Source organism: Musa acuminata, chromosome BXJ2-7 (assembly GCF_036884655.1).
Source record: "Musa acuminata AAA Group cultivar baxijiao chromosome BXJ2-7, Cavendish_Baxijiao_AAA, whole genome shotgun sequence".
Lineage (NCBI taxonomy): Eukaryota > Viridiplantae > Streptophyta > Magnoliopsida > Zingiberales > Musaceae > Musa > Musa acuminata.
The window spans coordinates 27,973,331-27,999,122 of NC_088344.1; the positions used below are offsets into that span (position 1 = coordinate 27,973,331).

At 40.6% G+C, this 25,792-nt stretch overlaps 1 protein-coding gene across 6 annotated transcripts; it reads left to right on the plus strand.

Annotated features, from left to right (window-relative positions):
- The first annotated feature begins 126 nt into the window (after positions 1–126).
- Positions 127–24,520, plus strand: LOC135617489 (putative serine/threonine-protein kinase). 6 transcript variants are annotated; one of them, XM_065117776.1, is made up of 7 exons: positions 127–463; positions 1,438–1,591; positions 3,559–3,674; positions 21,867–22,014; positions 22,177–22,417; positions 23,300–23,477; positions 23,899–24,520. In XM_065117776.1, exons 2-7 carry the CDS (start codon positions 1,519–1,521, stop codon positions 24,253–24,255), a joined length of 1,113 nt encoding a protein of 370 aa, XP_064973848.1. In that variant the 5' UTR covers positions 127–463; positions 1,438–1,518; the 3' UTR covers positions 24,256–24,520. The 6 variants fall into 6 exon arrangements, with proteins under 6 accessions (XP_064973848.1, XP_064973845.1, XP_064973846.1 ...); XM_065117773.1 differs by having other exon boundaries at positions 1,463–1,591; positions 21,867–22,077; XM_065117774.1 differs by having other exon boundaries at positions 128–463; positions 1,438–1,588; positions 21,867–22,077.
- Positions 24,521–25,792: the final 1,272 nt, after the last annotated feature.

A 25,792-nucleotide genomic window follows, 5' to 3' on the forward strand; every position in this document is an offset into this window, starting at 1 on the left:
ACGTGGCGAGTGGTGGAGGGGTGTGGTCTGCTCGACCAACTCAATCCCACCGACCGTGCAGGAGACGAGTCCACCAACTTCATATTTATTATTATTATTATTATTATTTATAAAAATACAATTTATGGAGCTGTTGAGTCGTCTTTGGCCGTCTCTGTTGTCACCAGGCGTGTCGCGGGGTTCCGTCGAACGATCGGATCGATCACTAACCGTGTTGGAACGGCGGCAAGATAGCGCGGTCGACGCGACCGTTCCCACGCTGGAGACCGACGATTTCACATCTGCTTGAAGAGATCGGGAAGAAGAAAAGGAGTGAGATCATCCATCCTGTTTCCGCGTTCGGTGGTCGAATTCTTCCTGCCTTTTACTTTGAATGGTCCATCCCCTCGACGGCTTACGAGTTCTAGGTCTTCGAGAACTTCATCGGGGTGTCGCTTGAGGTAGACGATCTGGATTCTGTTAGGTTCGATCTCTTCTCTCTTCTTTGATGGCTTCCTCTTTGTTCTTGTTGTACGCTTCTGGTTCTTGTTTGGTATGGTTGCCTTGTTCGCCATTTTGTCCGTAATGGAGTAATTAATCACTGTCCTGGATTTCCCAGGAGTTCATGGAATGTGGTTTAGAGCTGCAATTTGGTCGGTTTGATCTCTTCTTGCTTCTTGAGCAGCTCCCTTTTTCATTACATCTTACCCTAATTCTTTCCCGGGGGATGTTGGTTTATCATTTAGTTCAGAGTTGTTTTAAATGATCTGATAATTGAATTCTCGCAATTTCGGTATAGGTGGTGTGTAAATATATCGAGCATGTTTGACCGCACAGAGGATTCACATGTTATGACCTCTGAATCGCTAGATGGAGTTTCTTAGAAGATTAGCAACTTTTGGTATTACCTTTCGCGGCTACATATTATTGTTAGAAGAACTCTTACTCTTACAGGCAAAGAACTCAATTTTAATTTGGTGTGATTATCTCGAGAAGGTTGGGTAGGAAGAGTGATGGACTCAACAAGAATTGGTGCTGGCTAGCTGCAAGTTAGGGAAGCTAGTGGGTTTCACCAACCAAGCATATGGAGGGTTGTAAATGCAAAGTTATTAGATTTGGGCTAGGTTTAGTCGGTTGGGTGGAGGAGCTTATATGCAACTAATGCCAGTGTGGTGTATGACAGAATGCGAGGCAGTGGAATATTGGGTGAAGGTACCATAAATTTAATTTTCTGGAAGAAGGGGTGGGGGAGGATGTTGAGCATCTGTAGTATCATTCTAAGATTACATACCCACTCACTCCCTACACTTTGCCACCGGAAGGAGCCTCTGTTTTAATTTTCATGTCAGGCTATGCTGAATCTGAATTAGTTTTTTTTTTTTTTTTTTTGTCAGTAAGATTTTAATGACAATGTAAAAATATAAAAAAAAATTGTTTTTTTTTTTTCTTTTTTTCCAGATAACGAACGTTTCATTGCTGTTAGACTGTAGGCAGCATACATATAATATCTGATAGCTGCGATTTGCAAAACAAATTGATATGGTCTGTTCCTGTTTCAACGCGCTACTATCCAGAAGAAAACATCATCAACATTCTGAGCAAGAAACAGGTGGTAAGAAAATTTTCAAAGCATCTACGTTTTTGCTTTTGTTCTATCTTAGTATGATGGCGGCTTTCGAGTTTCAAGGAAGTTCACAATAGCCAGGAATGAGTAGTTTAAATATGGTTTATTGTTCTCTCAGAAAGCTTTTTATAATTGTAATAGTCATTTTACTTCTTCTTGATCTGTTTGATGCTTGTTGCATGTCAACTATCTTACATGTGACTATTTAGGTTGACTTACCTAAATCATGTCACTAATATGTGTTATAATATTTAAATGTGGTTAAACATGTATTTTTTCTTCGGTCTCTGTTTTTCTTTGGGTGTGTTTAGATGAATCTTTTGTACTTGCTGATCTCATTGCTAATGCTTTACCTGAAGCATGTTCTATGAAAAGATTCTTTTGTAATATGACAGACTTTTTTCTTTATATATGAATGTCTTTTCTGTTTCTATCCCAAGGCAAATTACAAATGTTTCTCATTTTTTGCTTGCTTGTAATGTTTTTATGTGATTTCCTATTAGTTGAATGGTAATTTTCTCAAAATGTTACTTTTCACTGGCAGAGCAATGCTTGTGTTGCTTAAATTAGATTAGCAGGTGGAATAATAGATTTTCTCTGTCAATCAAACAATCTTCTAGTTGACCTGAATTAAGGTGAAAGTGCAACCTAGGCTCTTATTTGCACGAGTACAGGATTAATTATTATATTTTACTAGGACAAGTCATGTAGCTAAGCTAAAGGCACTCTTAATGATAAACTATGTTAAATTTTTGGATTCAAAAGACGTTATTTAACTTAGTAAAGATCTTGATAGTCTATCGTAAAAGATTGTAGGTACAAATCTCATCTTCATCACTTATTTTTTATTAAAAAAAATAATTAACTAATCACCTTGGAGTACTTAACAAGTATGCGATGATACCTAGGGCAGGATAGAAAGTCTGAAAAAAAGATGGAGGGCAGTGAGAAACTTTAAAATTTATGGTTAGATATTAAAAATAATATTTTAAAAATGAAGGCTTAGAAGGCAGTCATGTGTATCCTTTCTAGGACCAAGTTGTTGTATTGATGTTGTAGTCCAAAGTAGCTAAGGTGGATGCAAGAATAGGCTGTGCTAGGAGGAAAGGTGGAGGAATCAAATATTAAAGGCTATAACTTCAAAAATGGAGGCTAAGAAGGCAATTACGTTGTTACTCCTGAGGCCAGAGGTTGAGGTGGCATCTGATGTGTAAGTTTAAAAGTACAGAAGTTGGACGCCAAAACAGAGCGTGAGATGTCTCTGAATTAAGAGGTGAGGTGGACGGATCACAGATCGTGGATTTACTTCCTGGAAGACAGGAGGTTGCCTGAGATGTCTCTGAATGGATTCCTCTTCCTCTGATTCTCCAGTCAGGCATTGTTTTCATTGGGTAGCGGCAGAATCTTAACTTCATAAGATAGCTTTCCAGACAGACACCCGGCAGCCTGGTGGCTTCCTTGTCCTCTCCCCATGACTATGCACCTCGAAAGTGGTGTAGAGTGTTGTGTAGGGAGAGTAACTTCTCTCCCATGCAAGATGATCGTGAGTTTCTCGGCCTCTTTGGGCTCGGTGACACCGGTCTGGCCCCTGGCTACACTAAGCCAAGGCCTAGTCGAGAGAAGCCGACTCCCTGTAGTCGAGTCCACAACTTGACACCCTGCACTGGATTATCAACCAAGCTGATAGGCTGTGAGTCATTTCTTTAGAAACGGGTCACATCAATTTGGTAACGGTTTTTGAAAGTTTATTCAATCACAGGTGAAAAAAATAAAACTCGGTAACATATTCTTGAAAATCGTTACATCTTCTTCCTCCTATGAAATTCTCATAGTGGAGTGGGTTTTAGCTTTTTACACTAGAACTTGCAACTTCTTGTGCATTTAATTTGATCGCAAACTTGAATAGGTAACACACGATATTTATTCTGATATTGACTTGTGCTTCCTCTATCCAGGGTTTTCATCTGACAAAAATGTAAGGCTTATCTCCTATGATGAACTAAGATCAGCAACAGATAATTTTCATCAAAGCAATAAGATAGGTCGGGGTGGTTTTGGAACAGTATACAAGGTGCACATAATTATCTTATTCTTCTTGCTTATCATTACTATGACGGAGAAATGTACTTGTTCTGTCTATCGAATATGCAGCTTTCTATGTAAATATATAAGGTGCACAACTTTCTCCTCTATCTTGCATGACTGATCTGGAACGGTCAGCTTGATCTGATCGGAATAGGATGAGAAAATAATTAAAAATAAAAATATTAAAAACTACACAAAAACAGAAAAACCCTAGAGGAAACATAAAATTTGAAAAAAAAAGAAAAAAAGAGGAGCAACAGTGAATTTAATAAGCATATAAGATTTTTCAAGATGAGTATGTTGAATATGATTTTGAGAACTATGATGAATATGTTAGGATGCAGTATTAGGAGGCAATCTGGTCCTCTTAACCTTCCAGCATGCACGCATACTACCTACAATCATCTTTCTGTAAAGGTTATCAGACTTTTATGTGTTATTGTTTTAATGAGCTTACCATTGTCACTTTTGAGCATCTATTTTTTGGAAAATATATTTAATTATATGAAATTAGGATCTTGGATGATAATGATAGAATTGATAGAATGAAGAATGAAATTATAAAGGCAGAGAAAAGAACACTTCAATTAGTATCATATGGTGTCTATTTATACATGGTGAAGGAGAGGATTTTTCTCAATTGAGCAGCGAGATTTCCTTGTACAGTTGGGGAAATCTCATCTGCTATGCAGTTGAGGAAATATCTCTGTTATCATGCCTCCGCAAGATTGAGCTCCTATCAAGGATGTCGATCTTGAACCGATGCAATAAAAATAATTTACGAGTTAGAGGCTTCGTGAGTGAGTCTGCTAGTTGATCATTCGTATGTACATGAGAGACATAAAGTTGATGTCTGACAACTTGATCTCGTATGAAGTGAAAGTTGATGACAATGTGTTTCATGCGTGAGTGGAATACTGGATTGACACATAAGTAGGTAGCTCCAACATTGTCACAATATATTATAGGAGTAAGAGTAGAGCTGACGTTGAGTTTCTTGAGGAGATTTGTAACCCAATTGAGTTCAGCAGCAACGGTAGCGATGACACGATATTCAGCTTTAGTTGTAGACCGTGTGACTGTCTTTTGCTTCTTATAACTACAATTGGTTGGATTAGTAGAAGGCTGGTGCATGTTTTGAGATAATTTATTGACTGCAAATGAGATATCTGGACGGGTAAGAGCCAAGTACTATAAGGAGCCAAATACTTGTCAGCATTGAGTTGAGTCCATAGTAGAGCTGCCATGACATAATTTGAGTGATTCACTAGTAGAGAGAGAAGTTACAACCTCTTTTGCATCCTGCATATTTATCTTTGATAATAAGTCTTGAATGTACTTTCTTTGTGATATGAGGAGACTTGAGGATGTAAATGTTGCTTCCACTCCTAAAAAGGAACTCAAGGGTCCTAAATCTTTGAGGAAGAATCGATCAGCCAATTGCTTTAGAAATGTCTGAATTTCCAAGGGATCATTGCTCGTGACAATAATATCATCTACATACACTAGAAGATATATTGTATTTCCATTTTGTTGTCGTAGGAATAAAGAGGTATTAGACTTGGAGTTGATGAAGCCAATTGATATAAAAAATGATCCAAGTTCAGTATACCAAGCTCTTGAAGCTTGACGGAGTCTATAAATGGCTTTTTGTAGTTTGCAGACATGTCTCGAATACTGGTGGTGAACGAGGCCAGGGGGTTGCTGCATAAAGACATCTTCAGTTATAGTCCCCTGTAAACAAGCATTATTAACGTTTAGTTGTTGTAAGCACCAGCCTTTGGAGATGACCAAACTTATAATAAGCTGAATTGTTATGGGTTTAATTACGGGACTGAAAGTCTTTGTGAAGTCAACTCTAAGTCGTTGATGAAACCCTTTGGCTACTAAACATGCTTTATATCTAGCAACGGACCCGTTTGAGTTCCACTTAATTCGAAAGACCCATTTACACCCAATAATGTTTTGTGTATGATGAAAAGATACAAGAGTCTATGTAGAGTTATGGAGTAGAGCATCATATTCTTCACACATGACTTTATGATAGTGTGGAGATTTTTGGGCTTGAGTAATTGTGGTAGGTTCATTGGTCTCAAGAGAGGATTTTATGATAGCATGTAGGTCAAGAACCTAATGTGGTTTAAAGATACCACTTTTTGAGCGTGTTGTTATTGGATGTCTAGGAGCTGTAGGTTGTGTTACTAGTATGGGTGGTGGAGAGGCATTGACACAGGATGGGGTAGGCTAAGATACATCAGTGACATTAGGTCCAAAAGAGGGTAAAGAAGGTTGTTGTGTTTCTGAGGATATTACTTCAGGAGTAGGTGAGACTTGTGAGGAAAGAAGAGGAGAAGTAATGGAGGAAGTAAGGAGCCGTCGAACCGGGAGAATAAAAGAGTGTGATCTTTAAGAAAAGGACTGGATGGTGTGGAGAGAGACTCGTTTGAGGGGATCGATGGTATACTCCAGTTATGTATATTTGTTAGAGTAGCTTGCATAATAGGAGACTCGTGGTTTTGAAATGGAAAGATAGACTTCACAAAAATAACATGATGTGAAATAAAGACTTTTCGAGTTTTGGGTTCGTAGCATCGAAAGACATTATGTTCAAGAGAGTATCCTATGAAAATGCAAGGCTTAGATCTTGATATTATCTTGTATGAGGCATAAGGACGTAGCCATGGATAACATAAACAATCAAATATTTTGAGTTTTTGAAGGTTTAGGGATTTGGAAATGGTTTTTCAAATGATGATTGATATTGGAGGACTGGAGTAAGCATACGATTAATAAGGTAGACGACAGTATGAAAGGCTACAAATCAAAAGGTTGCTGGCATGAAGGCTTGATGTAGAAATGTGTGACTAGTTTCTATGATATGTCGATGTTTGCGTTCAGTAGAGCCAACTAGTTGAGGAGTCTGTGGGGGTGACATAAGGTGTTGGAGATTACCAAACTTAGAATAAGCCGAATTGTTGTGGGTTTAACTACGGGACTGAAAGTCTTTGTGAAGTCAACTCTAGGTCGTTGATGAAACCCTTTGGCTACTAAACATGCTTTATATCTAGCAACGGACCCGTCTGAGTTCCATTTAATTCGAAAGACCCATTTACACCCAATGATGTTTTGTGTATAATGAAAAAGTACAAGAGTCCATATAGAGTTATGGAGTAGGGCATCATATTCTTCACACATGGCTTTACGATAGTGTGGAGATTTTTGGGCTTGAGTAATTGTGGTAGGTTCATTGGTCTCAGGAGAGGATTTTATGATAGCATTGTTGGGAAATCTTGGGGGCGACATCACATGCGCAACGGAAGAACAAGAAAATAAAATCCCTGATTCCCAAAGATATGTTCATCGTCGTGCGAAGATTGGTGTGCAAAATCCGCGAAACTTAAAACTGCGTATAGAGTAGATTGCGTTACCTAAGGAGATCGTATATCCTTGTTTCCTTATAGATCTTTAGGAGAGGGTGAAGGAGGACAAGCTTCCTCCTCTCTAGCGGTGATCCACACAGTAGGGCTGCAACGACGCTCCTCAAAACTCTAGGTCTGCTGTAGGGTAGAGAGGGGGAGGAGAATAGGAGAGACAAGCAAAGACTCTAGCCTATGAGGCTCTGAATCCCTCCTATTTATAGAGGTCCCCTATCAAACCCTAATGGATCCTCGCCTAGTGGGTATTGGATATGCATCTAATAACCCAAGCCTTTTAGATTAGTGGATCTCTATCCAATAATCTCTCATGGGCTCTTATTGGATCTCGTCCATGGGATCCAATAATTCAGGGGCTTATTGGATATCCAATAAGACAAGGGCTCCATCGGATATCTCATATCCGAACCTCTACTTATCGCAATGCCTACCATATGTGTGTGACCCTCTAGGCCCAATATCGAGCTGGCCGTGAGTCAAACCTGTTAGAACTCCTTCTAACTTAGTGAATTATTATCTCTGTAATAATTCACTCGACTCATCGACTACGGACGTACTAGGCCACTACGCCGTAGTCCCCAGACGATATAGGGGAATCCAATCTATTGGACCTGTCTGTCCTCAGTTACCGTGTACCTATAGTCCTTCATCCATCTAATATCCCAGAGACCGTATATCGAGCATGGTGCTGTTAGACCCATACGGTTTCTACTCAAGTCTCACTCTAATCGGATTCTTCCGGAGAACTCTTTCTCTCTCAACCCGAATGACCCTGGCCAGGGATTTGTCTGAGCAAGAACACATGGGATATTCCTCTCATGACGCCGAGAGTGGATGATCCTCTATCGACACTCAATAGCCCTCGTAAGGTCGACTCCCACTCCCAATGACCAGCTATATTAGATCTGGGACAACCAAACTTATAAGTCTTGTATCAAAGAGTCGAGCACTTATATAGGACATCCTTAGTATCTCAAGTCTAAGGACCAGATACACCACTATGATTATGGAATCGCTGTCTGACAATAAGGCATCATCAACCATCCAGCATTCCATAAGAGGATCAATCAGTGAACTCATTCTTCAATGAGCACCTGTATTGTATCCCTAGTGTCCCTACATGAGTAGCTATGAGACTAGTTGCATCCATCATATGGACGGGTATATAGCACACCAGTCTGTCCGATTATCACGATGTCCCTCTTGAGTAACCTATGACTAGGATTATTTAGGATCTGTGTTTAAAGGTGAATCGATCTCATTATCGTGATCTCATCACGATCCGATTCTCATTGTACAAATCCAAGGACATCACAATATATATATATATATATATATATATATATATATATATATATATATATATATATATATATATATATATATATATATATATATATATATATATATATATATATATATATATATATGCAATAGTTATAAAGTGATATATGTCAAAATATAATAAGCAAAAAGATTTTGTATCAAGTCACACGTGCCATCACTCATGTGATTGGCTTGTTGGGCACCTATGACTAGCAATCTCCCACTTAACCTAAAGCCAATTACCTATGTGTTTGATCCCCATCAAACCCCTGTGATGCTCAAAGACAATCTGAGACAACGGCTTTATTAGTGGATCTGCAATGTTATCTCGGATGGAACACTTTCCATTACTACATCTCCTCGGGTTACGATATCTTTGATAAGCTGGAACCTCCTTAGAACACTTCTGATGAGACCCGGGTTCCCTTATTTGAGTAATCGCCCCATAGTTGTCGCAATATAAGGAAGTCGACTTCTCGCTATCCGGCACGACTCTTAAATCTGTGATGAACTTCTTCAACCAGACTCTCTCCTTTGCTGCATGTGATGTAGCAATGTACTCCGCCTCTATGGTATAGTCAGTAGTAGTATCTTGCTTAGAACTCTTCCAACACACTGCTCCTCCATTCAAGGTGTACACATACCCTGAATTCGCCTTGCTATCATCGACATCAGATTGAAAACTTGAGTCTGTGTAGCCTTCAACCTTAAGGCTACTACCTCCATATACTAGTAAAAGATCCTTAGTCCTTCTCAAGTACTTAAGGATACACTTTATTGCTTTCCAGTGCTCCAAGCCTGGATCCGCCTAATACCTGCTCGTGACACTCAGAGCATGCGCTATATCAGGCCTAGTACATAGCATGACATACATGATAGACCCTATTGCTAAGGCATAAGGTATCATATCCATGTTCGCCCTTTCTTCTAGAGTCTTTGGGGACATACTCGTAGAAAACGATATCCCATGTCTCATCGGTATGAGACCTCTTTTGAAATTTTCCATACCAAACCTTTTGACAATGGTTTCTATGTACCTGGACGAGCCAAGCATCCTCTTGGATCTATCACTATAGATTCTAATCCCCAAGATATAGGATGCTTCCCCTAAATCCTTAATGGAGAAGTGTCTAGATAACCAAGCCTTTATTGTGGATAGCATTCCTATGTCATTCCCAATGATCAAGATGTCATCCACATATAACACCAAAAAGGTGATAGCGCTCCCACTTACCTTCCTGTACACATAAGGCTCATCTTCGTTCTTAACGAAGTCATAAGATCTGATTGCCTCATCAAATCTTATGTTCCAACTTTGGGAAGCTTGCTTTAGTCCATAAATGGATCTAAGCAACCTACACACCTTATCTGGGCAATTCTTGGACACGAATCCCTCAGGTTGTATCATATACACCTCCTCATCGAGGTTCCCATTGAGGAATGCGGTTTTCACATCCATCTGCCAGATCTCATAATCATAGTGTGCTGCAATAGCCAATAGAATTCTGATGGATTTTAGCATTGCTACGGGTGAGAAGGTTTCGTCGTAGTCAACACATTGCCTTTGACGATACCCCTTAGCCACTAGCCTTGCTTTATAGGTTTCTACCTTTCCATCTACTCCGATCTTTTTCTTAAAGATCCATTTGCAACCGATCGGTACAATACCTTCGAGCGCATTAACTAGGTTCCTAACCTTGTTGGAGTACATAGAATCCATCTCAGAATTCATGGCTTCTTGCCACTTCCCGGAGTCTATACTCATAATAGCCTCCTCGTAGGTCTGAGGATCAATATCCTCAACATCCTTTCCTCTAATATGTCCCACATATCTCTCAAGAGGATGGGATACTCTTTCAGACCTACGTAAAGTTGAAACTTGTGTATTAGGTACCTGAACAGACTCGGGCTGTAGAGTGGTGCTTGAGCTTGGTTCTCCAACCTCGCTCAACTCTATCATTCTCCCACTGTCTCCGCCAAGAATGTGTTCCTTCTCAAGGAACACTGCTCTCTTAGCTACAAAGACCTTTTGGTCCTCGAGATGATAGAAATAGTACCCACAAGTTTCCTTGGGGTATCCCACAAATTTGTATCGCTCTATCCTCGATTCTAACTTATCGGGGTTGTGCCTTTTAATGTGGGCAGGATAGCCCCAAATCTTAACAACCTTAAGATCAGGCTTCTTCCCTTTCCATATCTCATATGATGTAGACACTACCGACTTAGTTGGAACTCTGTTCAGAAGGTAAGTTGCGGTTTCTAGGGCATATCCCCAGAATGAGATGAGTAGGTCAGCGAAACTCTGTTGGGAAATCTTTGGGGGTGACATCACATGCGCAGCGGAAGAACAAGAAAACAAAATCCCCGATTCCCAAAGAGATGTTCGTCGTCGTGCGAAGATTGGTACGCAAAAAATCCGCGAAACATGAAACTGCGTATATAGTAGATTGTGTTACCTAGGGAGATCATATATCCCTATTTCCTTGCAGATCCTTAGGAGAGGGTGAAGGAGGTCAAGCGTCCTCCTCTCTAGCGGTGATCCACAAAGTAGGGTTGCGACGACGCTCCTCAAAACTCCAGGCCTATTCTGAGGTGGAGAGGGAGAGGAGAATAGGAAAGGTAAGCAAGAGCTCTCTAGCCTATGGGGCTCTGAATCCCTCATATTTATAAAGGTCCCTTGTCAAACCCTAATGGGTCCTCCCCTAGTAGGTATTGGATCTGCATCCAATAAGATAAGGGCTCCGTTGGATATCTCATATCTGAACCTCTACTCATCGCAATGCCTACCATATGTGTGTGACCCTCTAGGCCCAATATCAAGCTGGCCGTGAGTCATACCTGTCAGAACTTCTTCTAACTCAGTGAATTATTATCTCTGTAATAATTCACTTAACTCATCGACTACGGACGTACTATGCCACTACGCCGTAGTTCCCAGACGATACAGGGGAATCCAATCCATTGGACCTGTCTGTCCTCAGTTACCGTGTACCTATAGTCCCTCATCCATCTAATATCCCAGAGACCGTATATCGAGCATGGTGTTGTCAGACCCATACGGTTTCTACTCAAGTCTCGCTCTAATCGGATTCTCCCGGAGAACTCTTTCTCCCTCAACCCGAATGACCCTAGCCAGGGATTTGTCCGAGCAAAAACACATGGGATATTCCTCTTATAACGCCGAGAGTGGATGATCCTCTATCGACACTCAATAGCCCTCGTAAGGTCGACTACCACTCCCAATGACCAGCTATACTAGATCTGGGACAGCCAAACCTATAAGTTTGGTATCAAAGAGTGGAGCACACATACAGGACATCCTTGGTGTCTCAAGTCTAAGGACCAGATACACCACTAGGACTACGGAATCGCTGTCTGACAATAAGGCATCATCAACCATCCAGCATTCCGTAAGCGGATCAATTAGTGAACTCATTCTCCAATGAGCACTTGTACTGTATCCCTAGTGTCTCTACACAAGCAGCTATGAGACCAGCTGCATCCATCATATGGACGGGTATACAGCACACCAGTCTGTCCGGTTATCACGATATCCCTCTCGAGTAACCTATGACCGGGATTATTTAGGATATGTGTTTAAAGGTGAATCGATCTCACTATCGTGATCTCATCACGATCCGATTCTCATTGCACAAATCCAATGACATCACAATATATGTATGCATTTATGCAATAGTTGTAAAATGATATACTCCAAAATATAATAAGCAAAAAGATTCTGTATCAAGTCACACATGCCATCACTCATGTGATTGGCTTGCTGGGCACCTATGACTAGCAAACTCATCATGGACCGTACCATATCAAATAGCGTACGATTTCTCCTTTCAAAGACACCATTGAGCTGAGGTGTATAAGGAGGTGTCCGTTGGGATAATATCCCATGATCCTTGAGGAACTGAGTAAACTATGTACTTAAGTACTCACCTCCTTGATCTGATCGAAGAGTTTTGATACTCTTTCCAGTTTGGTTCTCCACCTCATTCTTATACTCTCTGAATTTCTCAAAGACCTCGGATTTGTACTTCATTAAGTACACATATCCATACCTTGAAAAATCATCAGTAAAGGTAATGAAGTAGGAGTAACCACCAATGACATGAGTTGACATGGGTCCACATATATCACTATGTATGAGTTCCAACAGCTCAGTGGCTCTCTCTCTAGTTCCACTAAATGGAGAGTTGGTCAGTTTTCCACGAAGGCAATGCTCGCAAGTTGCATATGACATATAGTCGAATGGATCTAGATATTCATCATTTAGCAACTTTTGAATCCTTCTTTCATGGATGTGATCTAGCCTACAATGCCACAGGTATATACTGTTCATCTCATCTCGTTTCCTTTTAGACATATTTACATTCATGATATGTGGAGTAGTGTCTAGCATAAACAAACCTTTATGCAATATTCCTCTCGCCAATCTCCCCTCGGCTTTGCTAGAATTTACAATAAATTGTAGATGCGATAAGCAATACTAGTATCCAATACCAATGCACTATCACAAAAATCTAACAATTGGAAATTGATCATGAATGTACCTGAAGCTTCTCCAAGCTTCTATTTCCCTCTCTGCAATGCACTCTTTGTAGTTTCTCTTCTAGTGCCCATCTTTACCATAATGGAAGCATTGGCCTTTGTCCTTTGTTGGGTATTTCTTAGCAACCTTTGCTTTACCTGGTTTGCCCTTACCCTTTCCCTTCTTAAGGGACCTTTCTGCTTTCCTTTTCTTTCTGGTCTCACTAGTGTAGAGAACTTGCTTCTCTTTCTTAATAGTACTCTCTACCTCCCTCAACATATTGAGGAGCTCTAGGAGAGTCACCTCAAGCTTGTTCATATTAAAATTCATTATGAACTGTGAAAAGGAATCTGGTAGGGACTAAAGCACAATGTTCACACACAAGTTATCCTCTAGGACCATTCCTAGACCTATGAGTTTCTCTATCCACTCAATCATCTTTAGGACATGGTTCTGAACTGGTGTCCCCTCAGTCATCCTAGCGCGGAAGAGGCTCTTGGATATCTCATATCGCTGAGTCCTTCCCTGTTCCTCAAACAATTTGCGGACATGTTGGAGAAAGGATCTTACATCCATCTTTTTATGTTGTCTCTGTAACTCAGGAGTTATAGAGCCCAACGTATAACACTGAGCAAGAGTGGAGTCATCAATGTACTTCACGTAGCGAGCGATCTCATCCTCGCTTGCCTCTTCTTCGGGCGTAGGAATCACTATATCAAGGACGTACACGATTTTCTCCGCCGTGAGAACAATTCTCAAGTTACGGAGCCAATCCGTATAATTTAGACCAATGAGGCGGTTGACATCAAGTATGCCACGTAAGGGATTTGAAAGCGACATTTTCTGAAAATAAAGATGCAGCAAAAATGAATAACATGCAGATTTTGCAAGAAATAAACTATCAAGATATGGACATCTATCTTAATATGCTCTCACTATTTTACTAACGAGTCACGCGACACCCTCAACACATGAAACGGAAGTATCCGGCAGACTTCTAGTGGGGATCAGGATCCAATCAGCGTCTTAGTGTAACCTCAAGGGACTCGACCAATCACACTAAGCTAAAAGGTAGGCAACTCTTGCCGATCACAACTCCTTGTAATTCCCATCCTGTTCGGCCTCCGAATCATCATGGTCTCGAGGGACTCGAACAACCATGATGCTCGGTTAAGTCAACACATTCGTTACAAGATGAGTCTGATTTGATGATATACCCTCGAGGGACTCGACCGAGCATACCATGTCCTCAGGTCACCTGTGACATCTCTATGTCGTAAGCAAGATAGCGAATCGCGATATAGGTGAGTCTCGAGGGACTCGACCAACTCAACCTACACCGGGAATCGGTTCCTACTTATAACGATGGAAGGCCACGTGGGTCAATCTAATTGCCTCACGTTTACCGACTTAATATTATCGAGAGAGATGTTTCTATGATTTGGTCTCCTAATATGACATGTCACACAAATACATATTTAATATATATCTACATCGCATGTAAATATATATATATATATCTAGTATGTGTATATGCAATCACACTAGATGATCATGGACCACAACCTAATGTGATTAGGCCTGAGCCAGTAGGTCTAATCACTCACATCAAGATCTATGTGTGCAATAGTGCATCTTCATGCCCTGTGATCGTCCATCTCGTCTTTGTCGGTTTTGTCGACATCTTGATGCATCTTTATGCATTGTGATCATCCGTCTCGTGGGTCCCGCTATCGCATCTACGCTCTCGCTGCGCCTCCTCATGTGATTACAACTTAATCATAGGCACGCAGACCCGACAATAAATGAGAAATATAATGAAGGCTCGCAGACCTCAATAATAATAATCACAAGTACATACATCACACGGTCCATGATCATCCGTCCACACATCATACATCACATGTATAAATAATCATCATCATGTAAGACTACTAGATAATAATAAAAATAATAATCAACTAAACCTTTTAATTAATTAGTATTTTTTGAAATCAGGGACATATAGGGAATTTTTGAATTCATAGGGGTATTTTCGTAATTTGGACAAAAGAAAAAATTGGAAAATTTCAAATTCACAAGGGTAAAATTATCTTTTTGCCCAAAAAACCCTAAGCCCATCTCCCTCTTCGCTGCTGCTACTGCCGCCGCCACCCTGTCGGCAGCGGTAGGTGCAACGAGGCTGGGGCGCCCTTGTGGGTAGCGCTGCCCCCGCGGGCAGGCGCTCCTGTGGGCGCCGCCCCTTCCGTGGGCGGTTCTGCTCACGAGGCAGCGCCCGCAGGCGGTGTTGCCTCGCCGGGGTTTTGCCCGCGAGAGCAGTGGCCACAAGCGTCGCTGCCTTGTGGCGTGTCACCCCGCGTGAGCAGTGGCCGCAAGCGCCGCTGCCCTGCGGTACCTCTGCCCGCTGGCTGCCAGCCTCGTCGGTCGCAAGCCTGCTACAGGCACAATGCTTGCGCATGCGCCGGCGTTGTGCTGCTTGGCTGCGACTGCCGTTGCAGGTGGTTGCAAGCACGTAGATCGAGGGCAGCAACTATTGCTGCCCATCCTTGTTTTTTGCATCAATGATTTTGACGTCAAAATTCTTCCTAAACACAACACACGTAGTTCAAAATCAATCATTTGCACGAACAACCTGGCTCTGATACCATTGTTGGAAAATCTTGGGGGCGACATCACATGCGTAGCGGAAGAACAAGAAAATAAAATCCCTGATTCCCAAAGAGATGTTCGTCGTCGTGCAAAGATTGGTGCGCAAAATCCGCAACACTTAAAACTGCATATAGAGTATATTGTGTTACCTAGGGAGATCATATATCCCTATTTCCTTGCAGATCTTTAGGAGAGGGTGAAAGAGGTCAAGCGTCCTCCTCTCTAGCGGTGATCCACACAGTAGGGCTGCGACGAAGCTCCTCAAAACTCCAGGTCTGCTCTGAGGTGGAGAGGGGGAGGAGAATAGGAGAGGCAAGCAAAGACTCTAGCCTATGAGGCTCTGAATCCCTCCTATTTATAAAGGTCCCCTATCAAACCCTAATGGATCCTCGCCTAGTGGGTATTGGATCTGCATCCAATAACTCAAGCCTTTTAGATTAGTAGATCTCTATCCAATAATCTCTCATGGGCTCTTATTGGATCTCGTCCATGGGATCCAATAATTCAGGGGCTTATTGGATATCCAATAAGATAAGGGCTTCGTCGAATGTTTCATATCCGAACCTCTTCTCATCGCAATGCCTACCATATGTGTGTGACCCTCTAGGCCCAATATCGAGCTGGCTGTGAGTCAAACCTATCAGAACTCCTTCTAACTCAGTGAATTATTATCTCTGTAATAATTCACTTGACTCATCGACTACGGATGTACTAGGCCACTATACCGTAGTCCTCAGACGATACAGGGGAATCCAATCCATTGGACCTGTTTGTCCTTAGTTACCGTGTACCTATAGTCCCTCATCCATCTAATATCCAAGAGACCGTATATCGAGCATGGTGCTGTCAGACCCATACGGTTTCTACTCGAGTCTCGCTCTAATCGGATTCTTCCAGAGAACTCTTTCTCTCTCAACCCGAATGACCCTGGCCAGAGATTTGTCTGAGCAAGAACACATGGGATATTCCTCTCATGACGCCGAGAGTGGATGATCCTCTATCGACACTCAATAGCCCTCGTAAGGTCGACTACCACTCCCAATGACCAGTTGTACTAGATTTAGGACAGCCAAACCTATAAGTCTGGTATCAAAGAGTGGAGCACTCATACAGGACATCCTTGGTGTCTCAAGTCTAAGGACCAGATACACCACTAGGACTACGGAATCGTTGTCTGACAATAAGGCATCATCAACCATCCAACATTCCATAAGCGGATCAATCAGTGAACTCATTCTCCAATGAGCACATATACTGTATCCCTAGTGTCCCTACACGAGCAGCTATGAGACCAACTACATCCATCATATGGACGGGTATACAACACACCAGTTTGTCCGGTTATCACGATGTCCCTCTCGAGTAACCTATGATCGGGATTATTTAGGATCTGTGTTTAAAGGTGAATCAATCTCATTATCGTGATCTCATCACGATCCGATTCCCATTGCACAAATCCAAGGACATCACAATATATATATGCAATAGTTATAAAGTGATATATGCCAAAATATAATAAGCAAAAAGATTCTGTATCAAGTCACACGTGCCATCACTCACGTGATTGGCTTGTTGGGCACGTATGACTAGCAAGCATGTAGGTCGAGAACCTGACATAGTTTAAAGATACCACTTTTTTAGCGTGTTGTCATTGGATGTCTAGGAGCTGTAGGTTGTGTTACTGGTATGGGTGGTGGAGAGGCATTGACACGGGTCGAGGTAGGCTGAGATATTACTTCAGTAGTAGGTGAGACTTGTGAGGAAAGAAGAGGAGAAGTAATGGAGGAAGTAAGGAGCTGTCGAACCGGGAGAATAAAAGAGTGTGATCTTTAGGAAAAGGACTGGATGGTGTGGTGAGAGACTCATTTGAGGGGATCGATGGTATACTCCAGTGATGTATATTTGTTAGAGTAGCTTGCATAGTAGGAGACTCATGGTTTTGAAATGGAAAGGTAGACTCCACAAAAATAACATGATGTGAAATAAAGACTTTTTGAGTTTTGGGCGTAGCATCGAAAGGCATTATGTTCAAGAGAGTATCCTATGAAAATGCAAGGATTAGATCTTGATATTATCTTGTATGAGGCATAAGGACGTAGCAATGGATAACATAAACAACCAAATATTTTGAGTTTTTGAAAGTTTGGGGATTTGGAAATGGTTTTTCAAATGGTGACTGATATTGGAGGACTGGAGTAAGCATACGATTAATAAGGTAGACGACAGCATGAAAGGCTACAAATCAAAAGGTTGTTGGCATGAAGGCTTGATGTAGAAGTGTGTGACTAGTTTCTATGATATGTCGATGTTTGCATTCAGTAGAGCCAATTAGTTGAGGAGTCTGTGGGGGTGACTTAAGGTGTTGGATGCCACAGGTTAAGAGGTAGGATGTGAGGGCTTGATATTCACCTTCGCTATCAGAGTAAACTGTTTTAATTATAAACTGAACGAAGTTTTCGACCAACATTTTAAAGTTGGTGAAGATTGTTGAAACTTTTGATTTATGACGGAGAGAGTATATTCATGTGTACTTAGTAAAATAGTCTACAAAAATGACAAAATCTAAACTTTTCAAAATAAGTGATGGGAGCAAAGCCCCAAACATCAGTATAAATAATTTCAAATGGTTTAGAACATGATATGAAGAAAATGTCAAAAGGGAGTATGACTTTTATTATTGAGACAAGCATCACAATAAGTGATAATGCTATTATTTTTAAGAGTACGAAGAAAATAACGAAAAAGTAATTTATTTTGAATAGAGAGTGAGGGATGACCGAGATGACGATGCCACACATCAATTGGAGCTGCAACTGAAGAGTAAACAGTGGGTTGTTTTATTTGTGGAACTAACGGTCATTCATAAACATTGTCCTTACTCTGGCCTCGGATCAAGGATGCCCCCGTGCTCAAATCTTTGATAAGAAAAGAGTTAGGAAAGAATTCAATTGAGGTATTATTTTGTTTGCAAAATTGAGAAACGAAAATGAGATTTCGTTTAAAATGAGGTGCACACAAAACATCATCGAGTGTAAAATTTGTGGTAGGTGAAGTAAGCATTGTGGAACCAGTAATAGGAATTCCTTTACCGTCATCGATGATGATGTCATTATTTCCACTATAATTGTTGTGGATGTATAAGTTCTGTAGATCAGAAGTGATGTGATGGGATGCGCTAGAGTCCACGATCCAATTATGATCACTAGTGTTTGGAGTAGTTGTGAGATTTGTTTGAGGCCAATGTGATTGAGCAGGAATTTTGGGTCGAGATCGATAGACCTTTGCAGAGTGACCGACTTTATCACATAGTTGACAAACAACTCTTTGTTGGTTTGTGTGGTGAGGGCGCCAGGACTATTGATGATTGAAGTAGTCACATTGGTTGTTGTGATTGGAATATTGATGATGTGGAGGAGGGATGGTTTGTTTGGAGCTCATAGGTTCAGGAGGCATATTGGTCAAACCTTTATTGATAGTCTTGTTATATTGATTGCCCCTCCTCGTAGATTTTTTACTAACTTGAGCTGTGATGGATGGTCCTGGCAATTTGTCCTCACGCTTTAGATATATCTCAAAGTCAATCAGCTTGTCGTAGAGTTCTTTGAATGACACTGTGAGTCACGTGCCCGTATTGCTGTTGCCAATTCCTTGTACTCGTCCCCTAGGCCGTTGAGAATATAAACAGTAACTTCTTCATCACTGAGGGAATGACCTATCAAGGCCAAGTTATCGATGATAATCTTTATGTTGTGTAGATAATTGACAACAGTACTTCCCTCTTGTTTTGTTTTCATGAGACTAGATAGGAGACTAAGCATGCGAGTGCATGAACGATTTGTCAAGGTGGTTTGCAACTTGCACCAAGCTTCGACAGTAGTGTCGCTATTAGTGGGGCGAGGGATCCAGTGACCGAGGCTTGAATTGCTTGGAGGATGAGATGATCTTAGTGTAACCATAGTTTGTGGTCCAGATTTAGTACTGGACTGTGTGCTCCTGGGATGTTGAGCATCGTCGATGAACAACGAAGAGAGCCATCGACATAGCTTAGAAGATCATCGACACGCTAGGATGCATAGTTGTCACCTTTGGATAATTTGAAGGGGATAAGAGTTGTTGCATTTATGAAGATAAGACATGTATGTAGAAAAGTACTATGGTTCCCTACGGGAACAGTAACTGGAGTATCAGAGATAGATGATGAGAACATATGAAAGATATATACCAATATTTGGGAGCGAAAGTCTGCACCGACGACAATGATCAGGGAGGAAGAAAGAAATGTTGGTGCAGTGTCGCCTGAGGTGGGTTGTTGACAAATGTGGTCTCGAGGAGTTTAGCTCTGGCAATATTATGTAAAGCTGCAGTTCTGCAGTTGGGAATCTGGGCGGTGAAGTGCGTGCTTCGTCACCGAAGATCACTGTTGTACTTTGCGTAGCAGCGATGCAGTGATGGGCAGCACTTTGTGTAGCAGCGATGCAGTGATGGGCAGCAAGTGGCATGGAAATGTTTCCGGATGCTGCTCGTCGAGGCGAAGAAGGTGGAGCAGGACGCAGTGGAGCTGCACTCACCTTGGTGCTGTTGCGGTGCAGAGGCTGCCCTTGGCAGCGTGGCAGTGATGCTGTTGCGGTGTAGAAGGAAGAAAAGAGCGTGGGGAAGAGGTTCTGTTCACCACCGGAGTGTGGGCGCTGTTTGAACGGTTCTCTAGTTGAATGGAGTTGCAATGTATCGAGAAGGGGCGGCCAGTAGCGAATCACTAGTGGAGTACTCCTACGGCAAGTTCTAGCGCCAGTTTCGGTTGCCGGACAACGCCGATCTTGACTCCGTGAGCGTCAAGCTGGAGGACGGTGTGCTAACGGTGGCGCTTCCCAAGCTGGCACCGGAAAAGATCAGGGGCCCTCGGGTGGTGAGTATCGTCGGCGGCAACAAGGAGAAGCTTCAAGGGAGCAGCAGCGAGAGGCTTAGAAGGTGGATCTCTGAAGGACCGTTGTGTTGTGTTCTGTAGGGTTGAAGGAGGAGGAGTTGAAGATAGAGGTGGAGGAGAACAGGATCCTGCAGGTGAGCGGCGAGCGATTGGAGCAGATGGTAGAGTTGCCGGCGATGTATCAGGTGGTGGTGTTCTTGGAGGTGATCTGGTTGGTAGAGTTGCTAGTGTAGGACTGACTGGAGCAGAGGATGCTGATGGTTCCGGAGATAGCTATGACGTTAATGAACGAAGGTTTTCTGCAGCGGGACGGGATGCTGGCAGCGGTGGAAGGTGGGATGTGGGCGAAGCCTCGCCCGGGAATGTGGCTGCAGTTGTGGTGATCGCTGGTCGGAAGCAGGGGCAAAGCCTCGACACTGCTCTAACATCATGATAGAACGAAGAATGAAATCGTAAAGGCAAAGAAAATCATATGGTGTCTATTTGCAGTTGGGAAAATCTCTTCTGCTATACAGTTGGAGAAATCTCTCTCTTATCAAGAATCACTGAAATAAACTCAGCCAATCTGATAGAAGCCTAACTAATCTAGATGATCCTTCAGCCATGAGTACTATACTATATCTTTAATACTTGATTATAAATAGAGCTTCATGATGACCAAGTTTCTGCATGAGTTATTTAATTCGGTGGTTAACAAAAAAAAAAAGGTTCTTAGATTAATTTATCACTTTTGAGTTATCAGCTAATTAGCTAAACTAAAGAAGCATTGTGTGAAAAAGTGAGTTGTATGAGAACTCTGAATTTGGATTTACGTTAAAAGTAAATTCTATACTGACCATATTATGCTCTTATAAAGAAACAACATGAATGCTCTTAGTAAACTTGCTGGTTAATTTGAAGTGGTTATTCTTCTGCCACACTGAAAAAAAAAAAAACACTAAACCTAGAGCCTCAGTCATTAGATTTGGGTTTTTTACTTCAAGAAGATTACTTAAGTTCCGATTAGAAATGATCTGGCTGATTTAGCAATCGCAGGTGGCTATCTATGATTCTATATTAGGTAGCATGTACATTAGCTGAACTTTTCCCGACTCCCAATTGGATGCGCAAGATCCCAAGCATAATGAGAATTTTGCAACATTTCCCTATATGAATTATATTTGTTTTCTCTGAGGTCCATTTTGATTGTTCAATTCATATTATTTGTGCTTCAAAACTAAAGCATTTATCATTTTGTATGATAGCAATTTACGTAGAGCACCAGGCTCATTTGTTTGCTTTTCTTTTGTTGTCATTATTCTGTGTCAGGGGACTCTTAGAAATAGAGTAGCAATTGCAGTGAAGGTACTATCTGCAGAATCCAAGCAAGGAGTCCACGAATTCTTGACTGAGATTGATGCCATAGCAAATGTTCGGCATCCAAACCTTGTTGAGCTTATAGGTTGCTGTGCCCAAGGTAGCAGTCGCATTTTAGTGTACGAGTATATGGAAAACAGTAGTCTTGATCGTGCTTTGCTAGGTAACCTTCATAAAGTTTAAAAAATGATGTATCAACAAAAGCACCTCGCTTAATCTTTATTTTTTTTTCTCATCATTTTATGATTTCTTTACCTTGTAGGTTTGAATATTGATGATACTAGCAAGCTGAATTGGAAGATTAGATCTGCTATTTGTATAGGCACTGCCAAAGGTCTTGCTTATCTTCACGAAGAGCTCGAACCTCCGATCGTACACAGAGACATCAAAGCTAGCAATATTCTCCTCGACAGTGATTTTGCACCAAAAATTGGAGATTTTGGTTTGGCAAAGCTTTTTCCTGATAATGTTACTCACATCAGCACACGTGTAGCTGGAACAACGTAAGTCATATCTAATCTGGATTTTTTTTTCTTCTTCTTTTTGTTAAAATAAGATGATGTTTAAGTATAAAAGATGAGGTGGTTGATAACTGGAATATAAAAATTTGGAGGATGTGATAAATTAAAAACTTAACAAGGAGAGCTTAGTTCCCGTGTTAATGCCTTCACAATGAAACTCACCTGTAGAATCGGCATGTAAATTTGTTTAGTTTGACAAGTAGATACTCTATGGACATATATTGCCCCATAATTAAATTGTACCAGTTGATCAAATTATAAGATCATGAAAGTTTTGGAGCAGTGACCATAAAAATTTAGCTTATCATATTTTGTCAGACCATTTGGTTTTTGCAGTGAGGTCTTATGTCCTTCCTTCATAACAGCAATAAGAAGAATCCATATGTCCTAATTATTCAAGGGAAGAAATACATTTATTTGATCCCCTTAAACAGTTTCCATATAGGTGAAGACGTGAAGTCAATTGGTAGGTAAGTCTGAATCAAGTATTATCATCCTAATGGAGTATTTTCAGAAACATGTTTTCTAACAAATTGTTCTTTTAAAAATTGAATTTGGCAAACTTGGACTATTACGTGTTTTTTATCATGCTTAGTCTACCTTCTGGAGAGGATTTAGATACATACGGCTGTAGGTTATCATCTTGATGAGGATGACTAATGGATCATTCTTTACTGGTGTTGGTAACTAATGTGGTACACATTTGGGCAATATATGTTCCTGCTTCCATTACCTTGAGATTAGAGAGAAAAAGTAACATAAAATAAAAAATGAATGTTACAACTCACAAAACACTGAAATCATGCCTTGAACAATATATATTTGTTTTCTCCTTATCACTTATGGACGTAATGTTTGATGCAGTGGTTATTTGGCACCTGAGTACGCCATGCAGGGCCAGCTAACTAAGAAGGCTGATGTGTATAGTTTTGGGGTTCTTGTAATCGAAATAATTAGTAGCAGAAGTAGTTCGAAGACATACTGGTCAGGATTAGGCCAATCTCTCTTGGAATGGGTGAGTCAGTCAATCATATTCCAAGTCGTAAGTACTCTTTTATTTATTTGTTAATTTATATGTGATTTCTTGCTTTTATAGCTTATACTAATTGTCTTCCTAAAATTCTGTTTTACCTTAGCGCTGTTGTTGTTTCTTACATTCTGTTCGTGTTCGATTTTATTGGTTGGTGTAAGTGGAGCATTACAACATACATAAGAGTTCATGGTATTTTCAACCCATTCATATGCACATGTGGCATATGGTATCCAAATGCATGTAAAATCGTATAATACCTGCTTCATGAGATTATTAAGGTAGATTATTTGTAATATGTTTTTTTTTAGTTTTTTTTCTTTTTCGACTTTAATCGTTGTTTCTTCCCCTTGATAAAGCCATTTGCTAGTAGTGCCTGGATTCTCTTTCTTTAGTCTTTACATCATATAATTTGTGTACCGTGCATGCACAGAGCTGGCAGCTTTTTGGGGAGGGGAGGATTAAAGAAGTGATAGATCCAGCGCTGCAAGAATATCCAGAAGAACAAGTCTTGAGGTTTATCAAAGTAGGACTCTTCTGCACGCAAGCGTCTGCCGGACGGAGACCCTCCATGTCACAGGTTGTTGAGATGCTGTCGAAGCCCATGAAACTAAATGAGAAGGAATTGACCCCTCCAGGTGTTGTTGGAGGCTCCTTCTTATTCAACAAGGACAGAGTTCCAAAAGCAACAAATTCCAGCAATACACAATTGAATGAATCAACTAGCAGTGCCACTGCCGTTGCATCCGCATCAAATCCTTCTTTCTTAACCCAAATGATTCCAAGGTGAAACTTTGCTTGCACATATATTAATTAATTAACAACGTAGCATCGGTAGTTAATGCAGCAGTCGTTATGTAATAAACTGTTTTCATGAGTTTAGCATCCATTTCTTCTTTTATGGTTGTTGTTATTACATTGCGTGGATATGTCAACAAAATCAGTGTGTTAGTTGTGTTTATCCAACAACTGATGCCTTATCACCAACAAACGGGTAATAAACTGGCTTTGTAATTTCCCAAAAGAGTTTCACAATGCATTCATTCATTCATTCATTCATTCTTCATTTAGAAATAAAAAGTGAGTGTAGATCCTCTATATTGAATTTGATTTATGAAAAATCTCCTAATAAATTGACTTGTTATGTCTCTCTCAATTGGGATGTTGTTTCAGTTGGTTCTTTCAAAAAGTTCTAGTTATTATTATTGGAATTTTTTATTATTCACGATCATCCCTAGTTAAAATGGTTAAAACATCCGATTCATAATCGACAAGGAATTACTAAAGATTTTTATTTTGTTGTCCAAAAGAATAATTTAGATAATTAACACCGGTTTGAAGACCGTTGATCCTTAGTTAGTTGTATGGCAACTGCAGTTCGGGTGGGCCTTGCAGCTCTCGCTCGCTGCTGACACCCTACATCGAGCTGCGATCGCTTTCTCTCGTAATCTTTTTTCTTACACCCGATTTGTTTGTTGATTGAGTCAAGTAAGGGATGGGAATGAATGTATCATAATGAAAATAGATGGAATCACCGCACCGCAGTGGTTAAAGAATTATCAGAAATTTAGGACACAATGGAGAGTGCTTAGTTAATAATGATTCTTAAAGCTATTCTGCGATAGCTGAGTTCGGGTGATTCTAAGATCAATGTCTTCATCTAGCCATAGTCCAAGTGGCTACTGATGACCCAAACATAATCATCACTCATCGGATGAGATAGGAGATACCATAGAATCGGTCTATCCTAAACTCAAGTAATAACCAATGTTGAAGAGTGTGTTAGATCCGTTAAAAGTCTTGCATCAAAGGAACTAGTAGAAGGAGAAAGACTATCTGTCGATCCATATGTATAGGTGTTTATGGTTCAAACTCGGATGGAGGAGGATCAATTCCTCTAGGTAATGTAGTCTAAATTCTATTCATTATAATGCACCTCCATTTTCTTCATTTGATAGGATGATTATTCTGTGTGCATATAGTAGCTTAGTAATCAAGTCACCATATAGAAGCATCATGCCCTTCTCAGATATATCAATCAAAAAAATGTATTAGATATCCAAAGCAATTATCATGTCTTGTCATAATCCATTACATGGTACTTATTTTTAAAGTATTTACTTCATCAATATGGTATTGCTTATGAAGCAGAATACTAATCATGATATGCTGAAATAATTTTGTGTTAAATGGTAATATATGCTCACAACTCTTTTGAATAATAGATAGGTTAGGGTTTCTAAAATTGGTGCCAATAATCCCAACTAACTCGGTGTCTCATTATCCTTTAAAATAACCACCTTGACTTATTTCAGTAATTCTTATAA

What these genes read in the sequence shown, in the direction of transcription:
- LOC135617489 (XM_065117773.1), top strand. Translation starts at nt 1,519, where the DNA reads ATGGTCTGTTCCTGTTTCAACGCGCTACTATCCAGAAGAAAACATCAT. An exon ending in GTTTTGGAACAGTATACAAG is followed by an intron (nt 3,675 to 21,866) that starts GTGCACATAATT and finishes ATTCTGTGTCAG; the next exon opens with GGGACTCTTAGAAATAGAGT. An exon ending in AGTCAATCATATTCCAAGTC is followed by an intron (nt 23,478 to 23,898) that starts GTAAGTACTCTT and finishes GTGCATGCACAG; the next exon opens with AGCTGGCAGCTTTTTGGGGA.